This window comes from Piliocolobus tephrosceles, chromosome 8 (genome assembly GCF_002776525.5).
Source record: "Piliocolobus tephrosceles isolate RC106 chromosome 8, ASM277652v3, whole genome shotgun sequence".
Classification (NCBI taxonomy): domain Eukaryota; kingdom Metazoa; phylum Chordata; class Mammalia; order Primates; family Cercopithecidae; genus Piliocolobus; species Piliocolobus tephrosceles.
In genome coordinates this window covers 44,422,897-44,439,775 of record NC_045441.1, presented here as the reverse complement: position 1 = coordinate 44,439,775, position 16,879 = coordinate 44,422,897, and the positions used below count along the sequence as shown (strand labels likewise).

At 45.7% G+C, this 16,879-nt stretch overlaps 1 protein-coding gene across 1 annotated transcript in view; it reads right to left on the bottom strand.

The window, feature by feature from the left end:
* Window positions 1-7,534: 7,534 nt before the first annotated feature.
* The window catches only part of NIPSNAP2 (nipsnap homolog 2), a 42,410-nt gene continuing 33,065 nt past the window's right edge, over window positions 7,535-16,879 (bottom strand). The window contains exons 8-10 of the mRNA XM_023194607.3: window positions 12,735-12,829; window positions 10,275-10,358; window positions 7,535-8,706 (exon numbers count right to left, since the gene is read on the bottom strand). Coding sequence (XP_023050375.1) covers window positions 8,642-8,706; window positions 10,275-10,358; window positions 12,735-12,829 — 244 coding nt within the window. The 3' untranslated portion in view covers window positions 7,535-8,641. The remainder of the gene's footprint in view (window positions 8,707-10,274; window positions 10,359-12,734; window positions 12,830-16,879) is intronic.

The window sequence follows — 16,879 nt, the reverse complement described above, 5'->3', positions numbered from 1 at the left end:
GGGGGTGGTTAAATTACATCTCACTTTGTTAGAGTTTTTGCAGACGTGGTTTCATTTGTATGTGTGTGTCTGTTTTTTGTTTGTTTGTTTGTTTTTGAGACAGAGTCTTGCTCTGTTATCCAGGATGAAGTGCAGTGGCACAATCTCGGCTCACTGAAACCTCTGCTTCCTGGGTTCTCATTTTTCTTTTCTGGTCCCTCTTTCACAAGCATGCAAAGGTGGTTTCAGAGCACATCCACAGGGCTGTGGGCTGAACATAAGGTGGACATGAATTTGGCTCAGAGGGATCTGATCCTCTGATAAATACTGATGGCCGCGTGGAACCCATTATAGGAGGGGCTGGTCCCACAGCTGCCCAGCTATCAGCAAACCGCCCAAAAGCTGCTGTCTCAGACAATCCCTGCTTTGTTGTGTTGGAGGAGTGAATTTGAAATTATGCAAGAACTGCACTAACCCCTTTCATACTTTTTGAATTCTGGACTCACTGGAAACAGCTACGGAACAGCTCTCCCATGAGTCACGCCCGTGCCTACACTAGGATGGACTCAGAAAGGCATGGCTGATTGTCCGTGTGACGCCATTATTCATTCTGATTATGAACACCGCCTATGTAAACAGAAAGAGCTAAGAATTGGGATCATGAAGCCAAGAGCAGAAATTTGTCAGGGTATTAAGGTGAAACAATAAAAGGCCTTTAAAGCTTTTATATGCTTAAAAAAAAATGACTTTATGCCCCCACCCACTCCATTGTCTCCTGGTTTAACTGCTGCTTATTTTTTATTTTTATTTTTTTGTTGAGACAGGGTCTTGCTCTGTCGCCCAGGCAGGAGTGCAGTGGTAAGATCATAGCTCACTGCAGCCTGGAACTCCTGGGCTCAAGCGGACCTCCTTCTTTGACCTCCTGAGTAACTGGGACCACAGGTACACACTACCACACCTGGCTAATATTTAAATTTTTGTGGAGATGGGGGTCTTGCTATGTTGTCCAGGCTGGTCTTGAACCCCTGGCCTCAAACGATCCTCCGTTCTCAGTCTCCAGAAGTGTCGGGATTGTAAGTGTGAGCCACTGCACCCAGACCTAACTGCTGGTTTAATGATTCTTCCATTTCTCTCTCTTCTACTGGAGACAAGTGTGTCTCCATGGCACCTAGGGAGGCCCACTGGGGCTGCTGCTCCCAAGGGCAAGGCCAGGAGTGAGCCGCAGATTCCAGAGATTGGCCTCAGGAAGCAGTAACACAAAACCTGATGGCTTTTGACCCTACGACCTCAGAATCTTTACGAGCAGCTTCAGAAAACCTAACCATGAGTCACAGTGCTTATTTTCACATTTTGCAAGGTGTTTTCATGTCTCCTCATGTGATTCTCACAGTCCTAAGGTCAGCAGTATAGAAACTGCTGTCCTCTTTATTTTTTTTGAGACGGAGTCTCGCTCTGTCACTCGGGCTGGAGTGCAGTGGTATGATCTGGGCTCACTGCAACCTCTGCCTCCCAGGTTCAAGTGATTCTCTTGCCTCAGCCTCCCAAATAGCTGGGATTACAGGCACCAGCCACCATGCCTGGCTAAGTTTTGTATTTTTTGTAGAGACTGGCTTTCACTATGTTGCCCAGGCTGGTCTCAAACTCCTGGCCTCAAGTGATCCACCCACCTCGGCCTCCCAAAGTGCTGGGATTACAGATGTGAGCCACCGCACCTGGCCCTGCTGTCCTCTTTAACAGCTGGGAAATACCCTCACCAGAGTTAATGACAGCTGTGAGATCACATTCAGAGCTGGAACCTGAGGCAATGATTTCCACACCATTCTTTATCTTGTAAGCATTATTAGAGAGTTAACAATTTAGCAGGCCAGGATTATCTACCCCAAGTGAATACTTAACACTGTGGTCACAAGTGCTGACATATGAATACAATGGAGAAATTTTACTCCCTGAGATGGACGGCCTGTTTTGCAAAAACTTCAAGTGGTTTTCATCTATTTTTTAATTTTTTTGTAGAGATGGGGGGTCTCATTAGGTTGGGCTCAGGAACTCAAGATCAGCCTTACAATGTAGCAAGACTCATCTCTACAAAAAATACAAAAATTAGATGTTGTGGCTCATGCCTGCTGTCCGTGAGGCAGGAGGATGGCTTGAGCCCAGGAGGATGAGGCTGCTGTAATTACACCACTGCACTCCAGCCTGGGTGACAGAGTGAGACCCTGTCTTCAAACAAAAACAAAAACAAAACCCCAAAACTGATAGTCTCTATACTTTTTCTTCTCCTTTCTTCCCTTCTCTCTCCCTCTCTCCTTTACTTCTTCCCTTTCTTTTTGTTGATTCATCTTATTATTGAACATCTATGATGTCCCAGAAAGAAACTGAAAGTATAAATTTAATAAGAAATACATTTACAGAGCAGGACACGTTGGCTCATGCCTATAACCCCTGCACTTTGGGAGGCCGAGGTGGGCAGATCATGAAGTCAGGAGTTCGAGACCAGCCTGGCCAACATAGTGAAACCCCGTTTCTACTAAAAATACAAAAATTAACCAGACATGGTGGCACATTCCTGTAGTCCCAGCTACTCGGGAGGCTGAGGCAGAATAATTGCTTGAACCTGGGAGGAGGAGGTTGCACTGAGCCAAGATCATGCCACTGCACTCCAGCCTGGGCAATAGAGTGAGACTTCACCTCAAAAAGAAAAAGAAAGACATTTGTAGGCCAGGCATGGTGGGCTCATGTCTATAATCCTAGCTCTTTGGGAGGCCAAGGCAGGCAGATCACATGAGGCCTGGAGTTCAAGACCAGCCTGGCCAACATGATGAAACCCAGACTCTACTAAAAAATGCAAAAATTAGCTGTGCTTGGTGGCGCACGCCTGTATTCCCAGCTACTCGGGAGGCTGAGGCAGAATTGCTTGAACCCAGGAGGTGGAGCTTGCAGTGAGCCGAGATCCTGCCACTGTACTCTTGGGTGACAGAGTGCAACCCTGTCTCAAAAAATAAAAAAAATTGAAAAAAAATTTTTAGTGAATTATTATTTTTTGAGATGGAGTCTTGCTCTGTCGCCCAGGCTGGAGTGCAGTGGTGTGATCTCGGCTCACTGCAAGCTCTGCCTCCCGGGTTCAAGCAATTCTTCTGCCTCAGCCTCCTGAGTAGCTGGGGTCACAGGCGTGCACCACCATGCCCGGCTAATTTTTGTATTTTTAGTAGAGACAGGGTTTCACTATATTGGCCAGGCTGGCCTCGAACTCATGACCTCAGGTGATCTGCCTGCCTCAGCCTCCCAAAGTGCTGAGATTACAGGCTTGAGCCACAGCGCCCAGTCAACTCCGTCAATCTTGACACTGTTTCCAGTTCTACTCCCTGAGCCCCCAGTTCCTCAGTGTGGTGGATCCAGAAGTCTGCCTTACACAACTGCCCCCTCGTGGCCACCTTCCCATGGGACAGTTCCATGCAGTCTGTTCAGGTGGCCCCCTGACCCTCACACCCCACACAGACTAGGCAGATATGCTGCAGTGACCACCATTCAGTCACTGCAAGACCTCCTGGAACTCGTGACTGCTTGCTTTAGTTTTTGAGACAGGGTCTATGTTGCCCAGGCTGGGGTGCAGTGGTGCAATCTCAGCGTACTGCAGCCTTGATCTCCCAGGCTCAAGCGATCCTCCTACCTCAGCCTCCCAAGTAGCTGGGACTACAGGTGCCCACCACCACGCCCAGCTAATTTTTGTATTTTTAGTGGAGACAGGGGTTTCACCATGCTGGCCAGGCTGGTTTCAAACTCCTGACCTCAGGTGATCCATCTGCCTCAGCCTCCCATAGTGCTGGGATTGCCGGCATGAGCCACCTCACCCGGCCACCTGCTTGCTTTAAACCCACCAATTAAAATCTCCACGGGGAAACCTGTTTGGGTGACGCCCAGGACCCCACTAAAGGCACTGGCCCCCAAGTCTCTTTCTGACCTGTGTATGACCTCCAGGAGTATTGTGTATCCCTAGGAACTTTAAGTGATAAACTGGTTTTTTGTTTTATTGTTTGTTTGTTTTGTTTTTTGACAGGCTCTGCTTCATCACCCAGGCTGGAGTACAGTGATACGAACACAGCCCACTGCAGCCTTGACGTCTCAGGCTCAAGTGATCCTCTTGCCTCAGCCTCTCAGGTAGCTGGGACCACAGACACAGACCATCATACCTGGCTAATTTTTAAATTTGTTGTAGACACAGGGTCTACAGAAATTGCCCAGGCTGGTCTCCAACTCCTGTACTCAAGTGATTCTCCTGCCTCGGCCTCCCAAAATGCTGGGACAGGCATCAGCCACTGTGCCTGGCCAAGTGATAAACTCTTTATTTCTATCTTGGGCCTCTCCTAATCATTGGAGGGGTGCTGTCCATCTTAAAGGCCCTAAATTAAAGCAATGGGTGACCAAGCGCAGTGGCTAATGCCTGTAACCTCAACACTTTGGGAGGCCCAGGCAGGAAGGCTGCTTGAGCCCAGGAGTTTGAGACCAGCTTGGGCAACGTAAGGAAACCCTGTGTCTACAGAAAATTAAAACTTAGCCAGGCATGGTGCATGCACTGTAGTCTCAGCTACTCAAGAGGCTGAGGTGGGAGGGTCACCTGAACCTAGGAGGTCGAGGCTGCAGTGAGCTTAGGTCACGCCATTGCACTCCAGCCTGAGTGACAAAGCAAGACTGTCTCTAAAACAAAACAAAACCACTACTTGATATCAGCGGAAGCTTGTCAGGTAAATATCCAAAGAAAGAGAAGAATATCTATCTATCTATATCTATCTATCTATCTAGTTTTAGTCACCTAGAAATACAAGCCATTCTAAGAATTTTACTTATAGAACATTAAAAGGGCAGGAAAGTAACTGATTATCTTGCGGTATGGGCTGTCCCAGAGGGAGGCTACTGCCTCTGAGACACCGAGTTAAAAATCTTCCTCCTTTTTTTTTTTTTTGAGATGGAATCACACTCTGTCCCCCAGGCTGGAGTGCAGTGGCGCAATATCTGCAACCTCTGCCTCCCGGGTTCAAGTGATTATCCTGCCTCAGCCTCCCAAGTGGCTGGGATTACAGGTGTGTACCACCACACCCGGCTCATTTTTGAATTTTTAGTAGAGACAGGGTTTTGTTTTGTTGGCCTGGCTGGTCTCGACTTCCTGACACTCATGACACCCTGCTTGCTTGAGTGTCTGCCGAGTTCCCTGGTGGTTTCTTAGTCTTTTTTGCAGGTTCCTCCTCACCTTGATCTTCTCATCTGACTATAGTCACTCGCTTGGTGAGCTCGTCTTTTTTTTTTTTTTTTTTGAGACAGGGTCTCGCTCTGTCACCCAGGCTGGAGTGCAGTGGTGCGATCTCAGCTCACTGCAACCTCCACCTCCTGGGTTCAAGCGATTTTCCTGCCTCAGCCTCCCAAGTAGCTGGGATTATAGGTGCCCACCCCCATGCCCAGCTAATTTCTGTATTTTCAGTAGAGACGGGGTTTCACCATGTTGGCCAGGCTCATCTCGAACTCCTGACCTCAGGTGATCCTCCCGCCTCGGCTTCCCAAAGTGCTGGGATTACAGGCGTGAGCCACCACATCTGGATGCCTCACTTCAACTTATGTGGACAATTTGCAAATGTGCATCTCCAGGCCAGAAGGCTCTCTTAAATTCCAGACTCATAACCAAGACCTACTTGACATCTCCCCCTGGATCTGTGCAGAGAGATCTCCAACTCAGCATGAGCAGAATAGAATATCTGATCTTCATTCCCCCAAATCTGTTCCACCTTCCCCAGCCTTCCAAGTGCTCGGGCCAAAAACTAAAATCACTTTTTTCTTTCACTCACACTCCACAATCACTTGTTCAGGAATTCACGTTGGCTCTACAATCAAAATATATTTAGAATCTGCCCATTCTGCCTACTTATTATTATTGTTTTTTGAGATGGAGTTTCACTCTTGTTGCCCAGGCTGGAGTGCAATGGTGCGATCTTGGCTCACTGCAAACTCTGCCTCCCAGGTTCAGGTGATTCTCTTGCCTCAGCCTCCCAAGTAGCTGGGATTACAGGCATGCACCACCATGCCCCGCTAATTTTGTATTTTTAGTGGAGATGGGGTTTCTGCATGTTGGTCAGGCTGGTCTTGAACTGACCTCAGGTGATCTGCCTTGCCTTGGCCTCCCAAAGTGCTGGGATTACAGGCATGAGCCACCGTGCCTGGCCCATTCTGTTTACTTTTACTGCTACTCCTTATTGAAGTTACTACTGAAAATACAGGGCTGGGCACGGTGGCTCATGCCTGTAATTTCAGCACTTTGGGAGGCCAAGGCAGGAGGATCACGAGGTCAGGAGATTGAGACCATCCTGGCTAACACGGTAAAACCTTGTCTCTACTAAAAACACCAAAAAATTTGGTGTGGTGGCATGTGCCTGTAGTCCCAGCTACTTGGAGGCTGAGGCAGGAGAATCGCTTGAACCCAGGAGGCAGAGGTTGCAGTGAGCCGAGATTGTGCCACTGCACTCCAACCTGGGTGACAGAGAGTGACTCTATCTCAAAAAAAAAAAAAAAAAAAAAAAAGGAAAATGTAAGTCAGATCATGCCTTTCCTCTGCTTGAAAGCCTCCAGCGGATCTCATCTCCCATCTCCCTTATAATAAAAGCCAAGGTCTTTTTATTATTTTTTGTTTGCAGATGGAGTCTCGCTGTGTCGCACAGGCTGGAGTGTAGTGGCACATTCTTGGCTCACTGCAATCTCTGCCTCCCAGGTTCAGCAATTCTCCTACCTCAGCCTCCCAAGTAGCTGTGATTATAGGCATGTGCCACCACATCCGGCTAATTTTTGTGTTTTTAGTAGAGATGGGGTTTTCCACGTTGGCTAGGCTGGTCTCAAACTCCTGGCCTCAAGTCATCTGCCTGCCTTGGCCTCCCAAAGTGCTGGGATTTCAGGCGTGAGTCACTGTGCCCAGCCTTATTAATTTTTTGAGCAAGGTCTAGCTCTCTTGCCCAGGCTGCAGTGCAGTGGCATGATCACAGCTCATTACAGCCTCGACCTCCTGGGCTCAAGCAATCCTCCTGCCTCAGCCTCCTGAGTAGCTGGGACTACAGGCACATGCTACCATGCCCAGCTAATTTTTTGATTTTTTGTAGAGATGAGGTTTCATTCATGTTGCCCAGGCTGGTCTCAAACTCCTGCGCTCAAGGGATCCTTGGGCCTCGGCCTCCCAAAGTGTTGGAATTACCTGTGTGAGCCATTGGGCCTGGCCACTAGGGTCTTTCTAATGGCCTCCAACACTCAAGGGATCCAGCCCTGTGAGCTCTGAGCTCATGTCCAACCACGCTCTCCCTCATGTCTGCTTCCGCCACTGGCTTCTGCTGCCCTCGGCACATACAAGGCATGACCTTGCCCAGGGCCTCATACTTTGTTCCTTTGGAGGGATTTTCCCCAGAAGCCAGCTGACTTCCTCACTTCCTTCAATCCTTTGTGACAAGCTATTTTGCAAGAGTGACAAGGTCATTCACAGCACGTCTGTCATTCTCAGAACATATTAAAAAAAACAAAAATCCAAACGTGATATGTGAAAATTAAGAGGATTTTATTGACTTTTCTATGTTCTTGGAGAAAATCATTGACATGTAAAAGTCTGACATTGGGTATGAGATTGACTCACACTTCACACAGGCATCCTTGATTGTGGGGCAGACATGATCGTTCATTTCAACAGGACTTTCACATGGTAACAGTCACGAAATTGGCACACCATATTAAACAATGAAATCAAACAGCTAGACAAAAAGGATGCAGCTTTATGCCAATTTAAATCTCAACATGCACCACCCCTCATCCATGATCTCAGAATGATCTGCTGTGAGCTTATTAAAGTATTAGCCAGAGAGTGTCTGAGGTCACAAATGATCATTTACAAAATAAAACCTCTTTTCCTAGTGCTACTTGTTTTGTTATAGAAAAATATCACAAATAAAAATTAGTGCTATTCAAGGTGTTCATTTCAAAATCACATATGATACACAAGTTTCAAGCCATTGTTTTTGTGTCTCACACTGAAACATCACGATACATGATGGGAAACTGATTTACTGATTAAATGTACCTTGTCCAGCTTGGAAAACCCATTGTCTACTATGTGGACTGCTTACAAATGAGAGTGAGTTAAAACATTTTCAGTTATTGGGCACACTCGTAATTTGTTCCTCCTCAGAAACTACTCAGAAAAACTGCTTGAGAAACATGACAAAATTTGTATTTCTTCCTGATACAAGAAATTTGTCTAAAAATCTGTAATTATAAAACAGATTTGTTTTTTGTTTTTTAGTAAAGAAATGGCTAATTGTTTTTGTGGTTGGAATCTTATTTTTAAGATGATTCAGAATTCAATGCGGACCCCTCCTGGAGGGTGGGGAGAAGTGGCTAAGTGTTATAAGGTACACTGGACAACACGGGGGTGTTTCAAAGAGGACAACAGGGCACTGTCACAATCAGTCCAACTGTAATTCTTTCCTTTCTTGTGATTATGTAAATTTTAAAGAAAAGAGGTTTCTCACAAGCTATATACAGCAGCTTAAACCTCAGTGTTTCTTTTTTACTTGATATACAATTAAAATTAATTTATGACAAATACTTGTCACAGAAATGTATGTAGGCACATAGAAACTCTACAGCTTTACTGGAGGGGCGAGGTCTTCAGTGGGATCATGATTCTGGATTCCATTTCCTGAATAAGTGGAACTGAAAATAGGATCAGGGTTACTGCACTTGTTCTTTTCTAAACACATTATGGTAAATGACACTAACAGACAGATTGTGCTGCTTAAAAACAAGAGAATGTCATAATATACAGGATTAACCTCAAGGGCAGAAATATAGAAGTGGGCCCTGTATCAGCTAGCATCCTACAAGATGCTATTAAAATTACAACACATCAGTTGGGCGCGATGACTCACACCTGTAATCCCAGCACTTTGGGAGGCCAAGGCAGGTGGACCACAAGGTCAGGAAATCCAGACCATCCTGGCCAACAGGGTGAAACCCCGTCTCTACTAAAAATACAAAACTTAGCTGGGTGTGGTGGTGCCTGCCTGTAATCCCAGCTATTCAGGAGGCTGAGGCAGGAGAAATCGCTTGAACCCAGGATGCAGAGGTTGCAGTGAGCTGAGATCGTGTCACTGCACTCCAGCCTGGTGACAGAACAAGACTCCATCTCAAAAAAAAAAAAAAAAAGGAAGAAAAAATTACAACAGATGCTACCTGGAGATTTGTTTTATTTGTAGGAGGTGGGGAAAGTCTGTATTGTCTTATTGTGAGGAAGAATGGTGACTTCTCAAATGTTCTTTGAGTAAGCAGCAAAATCAAATAAAATTATATAATTATAACATGCAATTATATGTTATATAATCTCTTGAACTGAAAGACAAGGTAACATCTACTTTCTAGGACAAATTACTCTTTTATTTTCTTGGTAGAATATGGGCTGAGATATACTTTTTTTTTTTTTTTTTGAGACGGAGTCTTGCTTTGTCATCCAGGCTGGAGTGCAGTGGCACAATCTCCACTTCCCAGGTTCAAGCGATTCTCCTGCCTCAGCCTCTCAAATTGAGACAGGTTTCATCATGTTGGTCAGGCTGGTCTCGAACTCCCGACCTCAGGTGATCTGCCCGCCTCGGCCTCCCAAAGTGCTGGGAATACAGGCGTGAGCTACTGCGCCCGGCCAGAAATATACTTGCCATGCAACATGGCTGGTACTGATTACCTCTACCAATGCCACTGGGTTACATTCAGCCAACTGTTTTCTTATAAAAATCAAGCAAACAGCGTTTCATAATATACTTATGTATGTGCACATGCATGTATTATGTACCCATGTATACATACTGTACATACAGGAAGTTAAATTTATCTAATTTCAAAATCACTCTTTAATTGATATATTAAGTTCTGATTTGGGATACTAACAATTTTGATGGAAAAGGAAAGCTTAGAAAAAATTTTATTTCTGTAATAAGTTTTCAGACAATACAGAAATCTACATAAAAAGGTAATGATGTACAATTTACAACATCCAAGGGTCTGAAAACTGTAACAGATGATAAACATATTTGAAAGAATGGATATTCTGCTTTATTGAAAAAAGTCATGTAAGTATTAGAAAAATTGACTATCTCCCTTCCCCGCCCAACCTGATGACTCACTATCCTAGTAACATACTATTACAAAAGCCACCTATTAGTGTCAGGGTGAAAGAACATGATTGAAACAGTAAGACAAAAAGCGTTATTTCATGGCTGTTAAGAGATTACCTGTGTAATATACCAATTCCTCCCAGCCATGTTTGTGCCATGCTGCATTCCGTATGTCTTCCCTGGTCTGAAGATCCCTGTAAGCTTAAAAATAACCACACAGAGAAGCAGACTTAAAACATATACCCTGCATTCTACCCATACATACGTTAAGGTCTTGCTTCACAAGGGCATCTAGTTTTCTCAGGGACTACTTCAGGTGTGTAATGTACTGGGCTGGGGAAACACTGAGCAAAATTACATTAGGCCATGTGGGAAAAGCACTTTCAGTTTTTTTTTTTTTGAGACAGGGTCATTCTGTCAGCCAGGCTGGAGCCCAGTAGCACGATGATGGTTCACCACGGCCTTGACCTCCTACACTCAAGTGATCCTCCCACCTCAGCCCGCTGAATAGCTGGGACTACAGGAAAGCGCTACCACATTGGCTAATTGTGTATTTTTTTGTGACCGGGCAGACATCAAACTCCTGGGCTCAAATCATCAAACCACCTCAATCTCCCAATCTCCCAAAGTGCTAGAATTACAGGGGTGAGCCACCATGCCTGGCCCATTCTTAAGTTAAAAAAATTATTTGCTTGTTTGAGATGGGGTCTCACTATGTTGCCTAGGCTGGTCTCAAACACCTGGACTCTAGTGATCCTCCCGACTCAGCCTCCAAAACTGCTGGGATTCGAGGCGTGAGCCACCACATCTGGCCACAATTTCCTCTTAAGCTTTAAAATCTAGTGAATCTAAGATATACCTTTATAAACCAAGTGAACTTCTCCAATAACATGTTAAATTCATGACCAGAAACTGTGAGACCACAGATAAGCAACGTCAGATCAATTTTACTCAACATTTATCTCGCACTACACTGATCTGGGTAGCGGGTGTGTTCCATGTGGTGAAGCCCCAGGATAGGAGACAGGCAAGGTCAGCCGTGGAGAGTGCTGTGGCCCATGCAAGGACACGGTGTACAGGGGAGCAGGGCAAGCAATGGGAGAGCTGTGGGAAAGGTGCAAGTTGACCAGGTGGGTGTTGAAGTTGAAAAGGACATCACTGACGTAGGAATGGGAAGAAAGGTGCTTCAGGTGGAGGGGGATCACCTGTGTCGTGGTACAATTCACAGGTATCTCATCCAGATGCCTTCTTTCTTTTTTATTTTCCTTTTATTTTTTTTGAGACGGAGTCTCGCTCTGTTTCCCGAGCTGGAGTGCAGTAGCACGATCTCAGCTCACTGCAACCTCCACCTCTTGAGTTCAACCGATTCTTCTGCTTCAGCCTCCTGTGTACCTGGGATTACAGGCGTGCACCACCATGCCTAATTTTCTGTATTTTTAGTAGAGATGAGGTTTCACCATGTTGGCCAGGCTGGTCTCTTAACTCCTGGCCTCAGGTGATCCACCTGTCTTGGCCTCCCAAAGTGCTGGGATTATAGGCATGAGCCATTGTGCCCAGCCAGTATCTTCTTAATTACCTTTTTTTTGAGACAGGGTCTTGCTGTATTGCCCAGGCTGGAGTGCAGTGGCACAGTCATAGCTCACTGTTGCCTCAAACTCCTGGCCTCAAGCAATCCTCTTCATCTTGCTGTTGCTCTGTGAAGCCTTGAGTCCTCTCCACAGGGCAGAGACAGGAGGTCTGCCCTGTGTTCCCCACAGCCTCTGTGATAGCTTCGCCATTCACACTCTGGTGCCTGCCTGTTTGCAATTCCAGGATCCTGCATCTGGGAGGCCCTCTGCAAGCAGCTACAGGTGCTGATGTGAATGGAGCATGCACCTGGCTTGACCTCGGCCCAACAGCCAAAGGGATGGAAACTTCCTCCATCCAATCTGGCCCTTCTAGCACCTGTGCTTATTCATAGATGGGGATGCCTGAGAGGGTTGCACACCATACACAGTGCAACAGTAAGAACCAGCACCACACAGGGCTCTGGGGGCTCAGGAGGAGTGATGATGTTCACTACTGGGGAGGGGTGACATCTAGGGCAGGACGGGAAAGACACCAAAGATGGTGCCAAACAAAAGTGGGTGGGGATGGAAAAGGTGAGGGGTCCATGTCCTGAGACAGTGGAACCACGTCTACAAAGGCAGGCAGTGAGTATGTGCAGGAAGCTGCCGCTCTGGGTAAAATGCAGGCCTGCCTCTGCCAAGGAATTCAGTCAGTCTACAAAGAAAGGCTGGGACCACTCTGTGGAAGGCACTCTGACTTCCCTGGCCTCCTTCTTCCAGGGGTGCTTGCTTCACCCCTTATTCCTTTCCCCATCATCCCCACTCACTTTCAGCTCACTAACGCCATCAATCTATGGACTTGTACCGTTGGCCTCGCTAGTTCCGAACAGCCCCGTACAGACTGTCCCTGTGTGACGTCTGGATTTGCTGTAGCGGTTAAGGTTACTGACTCAAGATGTGCTCTACTGCCCAGTACAACTTAGTAATGAACTCTTAAATCCCAGTAACTCAAAAAGGAAAAAACAGATACCCCAAAGATGGTGCACCATGTACAGCTGCCCAATCTGAGAGAAGAATCCTCCGACGGCTTCATTACCATCCTGTCTGAAGCGGATCGCACGAGCCCTGTAAGAGTGAGGTGGTTTGTTTAAGACACTGAATTAGATACACTAACGAGAATCAGTAGACTAAATCTTTGCCATACTCAGGGCAGGCTGTTTAAAATGAAGACTTAATTGTTTATTAACGCAAATCAAAAGTTATTTTATTTACTTTATTATTATCTGAGACGGAATCTCATTCTGTCACCCAAGCTGGAGTGCAGTGACACAATCTCAGCTTACTGCAACCTCCACCTCCTGTGTTCAAGCGATTCTCTTGCCTCAGCCTCCTGAGTAGCTGGGATTACAGGCGCCCACCACCACATCCGGCTAATTTTTGTGTTTTTAGTAGAGATGGGGTTTCATCACGCTGGCCAGGCTGGTCTCGAACTCCTGACCTCAAGTTATCTGCCCACCTCAGCCTCCCAAAGTGCTGGGATTACAGGCGTGAGCCAGTGCACCTGGCCTATTTTTGAGACAGAGTCTCGCTCTATCACCCAGGTTGGAGTGCACTGGTGGGATCTCAGCTCACTGCAACCTCTACCTCTCGGGTTCAAGTCATCCTCCTGCCTCAACCTCCCGAGTAGCTGGAATTACAGGCACCCATCATCATGCTCAGCTAATTTTTGTAATTTCAGTAGAGACAAGATTTCCCTATGTTGACCAGGCTTGTCTCAAACTCCTGACCTCAAGTAATCCGCCCGCCTCAGCCTCCCAAAGTGCTGGGATTATAGGCGTACACCTGGTCTAAAAGTCATTTTAATGTATATGAAATGTAAGTGTACTTTTCTGTAGCTATACTAATTTTTGTGAGAAAATGTACAGTATTTAATGATAATTATTAAAAATAAAAACAGCAATCTAAGAATGTATATATAGTTGCACTGGTGATTCTTGAAATAAAATCTAGAACTGGCAGAGGATGGGACCCGTCAACTTAAAAAGCATTGTTTCTCCAGAACACCGAGAGGGGAAGGGAGGCAAACCTGGAACTAGAGCACCCAAGGTGCCGCAGGGCACTGTACCCAAGGGAGACAGGGACCACCCTGGGGCAGGGCGTTAAAACACAGGTGAAGGAAGCACCCCTTCAAAGCAGCTGATGACTCTGAGATCCTGAGAAACACTCCTGCTCTCTGGACTACACAAGGCACTCTGCAACTTCTCGGATGCCAGAGGGAGGCACCATGGGAATGAAGCTTTTTGGTGGTACAACCTCGCTGCCATCGCTAGGGCAGGCAAAGCTGCCTCTTGCTTTTTTTTCTTTCTTACTAGAGCAAACCATTCAGAAAATGAGTACCAAAGGCATTCATTATGTACTAAATATGGAAGAAAGTACTAATATACATTGTGCCTCCATGGACAACATCACATTGTGATCAGTTAAAAATTGGCATTTGGCTTAAAACTTTCCTTTTTAAGAATTTCCCACTGCAAAAGGTATCAGCTCTTTAATTTTTTTGAAACGGAGTCTTCCTCTGTCTCCCAGGCTGGAGTGCAATGGTGCAATCTCAGCTCACTGCAATCTCCATCTCCTAGGTTCAGGCTATTCTCGTGCCTCAGCGTCCTGAGTACTTGGGGTTACGGGCATGCGCAACCATGCCCGGCTTTTTTTTTTTTATTTAGATGGAGTCTCGCTCTGTTGCCCAGGTTGGAGTGCAGTGGTGCAATCTTGGCTCACTGCAACCTCCACCTTCTGGGTTCAAGCTATTCTCCTGCTCAACCTCCTGAGTAGGTGGGATTATAGGTGCCCACCATGACGTCTGGCTAATTTTTTGTGTTTTTGGTAGGCATGAGGTTTCATCATGTTGGCCAGGCTGGTCTCGATCTGTCCCGCCTCGGCCTCCCAGAGTGCTGGGATTACAGGCATGAGCCACCAGGCCAGCCTACAGCCCTTTATTTTTTTTAGATGGAGTCTTCCTCTGCCATCCAGGAGTGCAGTGGCGGGATCTCGGCTTATTGCAACCTCTGCCTCCCAGGTTCAAGCTATTCTCCTGCCTCTGCTTCCTGTATAGCTGGGATTAGAGGTGTGCACCACCACGCCCAGCTAATTTTTGTATTTTCAGTAGAGATGGGATTTCACCACATTGGCCAGGCTGGTCTTGAACTCCTGACCTCAAGTGATCTGTCCACTCCAGCCTACCTAAGTGCTGGGATTACAGGTGTGAGCCACTGCACCCGGCTCAGAGTCCTTTAATTTAAGCATCTTTCATACTTGCACCAGACACTTTAAAAAATATTTAGTGATGCATCTGAATTCCTAAAAATGTTTTAAAATGTGCCTATTTTTTCAAAAGCAGTCTTCTGGAATCAAAGGTGAAAAGGAAGGGGCTTCAAATGATGTAGGGAGGTCAGCAGAAGATGCACAGTTAAGGTCTATCAGGAGATGACACACCATGTGTTACCCAGTAAATCCATACCACACCGCCCAGGCTCTAGCCTGAAGTCTCAGTCACATCAGGTTCCCACAGTTGACAAGACTTGGGAAGACAGATTCATTCTAATTCATTCAAAAGAGCTGGCAGCATACAAACAAGGATAGCAATCTACTAATAGTGACAGTGAAAGATGTCACACTCAAGGCACATGATGCTTGAGTTGGCTTGGCTGAGCATTCTCTTCCTGGAGGCAAACCTCATATATACTGAATGATAACTCAAAAGGGGGAAAAAATCCAAGTAAGAGTGATTTCCTGTGAGTGATGAAGCCAGTCTCCTTTTTTAAGACGGAGACTCTGTCACCCAGGTTGAAGTACAGTGGCATGATCTTAGCTGACTGCAGCCTGGAACTCTTGGGCTTGAGGGAGCCTCCTGCCCCAGCCTCCTGAGTAGCTGGAACTACAGGCTTGCGCCACTAAGCACAGCCAATTTTTTTTTTTTTTTTTTAGAGACGGGGCCTTGCTATGTTGCTTGGGCTGGTTTCAAACTCCTGGGCTCAAGCAATCCAGTGTCCTTAAACTCACTCTGCACCTCTGCTCTAATCCACCATGGTCTCAATGCCACGATGGGAACCTTACCCAAGTGCTTGGGTTTCTTTATGGTGAAAAAGGGACTTCTTGCTATTGCCCCCATAGATTATCCACAAATAAGGTGACATCTTTAATCTTTACATTGAGAATAAAGTGATCAGTATCTTCACAGAAATTACAAATCTGATTATTGAAATTAAGCAAATCACTTCAACGTGCACTCTAACTCTATTTGGAAGAAAAAAAACCTGGCTTTTATTGATAGTGGTAAATATTCCAGATTATTGATTTCATTCTGAATTTTTGTAATTTAGTTATGGTAGGCAAAGAAAACATACTTGCCTGAGCCTGGTAACAATCAGAAGCCTGTACAGACGAGGTGGTCACCATCTTAGTTACCTATGTGCCAAAATATAAATTGAATGCTAAACTGGCTTTATAAATAATGTTTTTTTTTTTTTTTTTTTTTGAGACGGAGTTTCACTCTTGTTGCCCAGGGTGGATTACAATGGTGTGATCTTGGCTCACTGCAACCTCCGCCTCCCAGGTTCAAGCAATTCTCCTGCCTCAGCCTCCCAAGTAGCTGGAATTACAGGCATGTGCCACCACACCCGGCTAATTTTTGTATTTTTAGTAGAGACGGGGTTTCTCCATGTTGGTCAGGCTGGTCTCGAACTTCTGACCTCAGGTGATCTGCCCATTTTGGCCTTCCAATGTGCTGGGACTACAGGTGTGAGCCACTGCGCCCAGCCAAATAATTTTTTAAATAACTGAATAACCCCAGTATGTCCCTGTGGATTCCACAGCAAGCGAGTCTTGATCAGTAATGTGCAAAAACTGAACTAGTGAGTGATCCTACTCTATGAATAGCTAGCTACATGATTAACAGCAATAGTCCAAAAACAAAAGAGCAAAAATTGTATATAATAGCAGCATACAACCAAATATGTATTTCTTAGTTTTCAAATGAAAAGAAATTCTAACTTGCATTATTTACACTTTGATGATCTGAGAAGGAAAGATTCATTAGAAATAAAGATCATAGAACTATCTGTTGGAGCTAGAAGGGATCTTAGAAATTATTTCATGCACAGCAGGAAATTTCTTTTT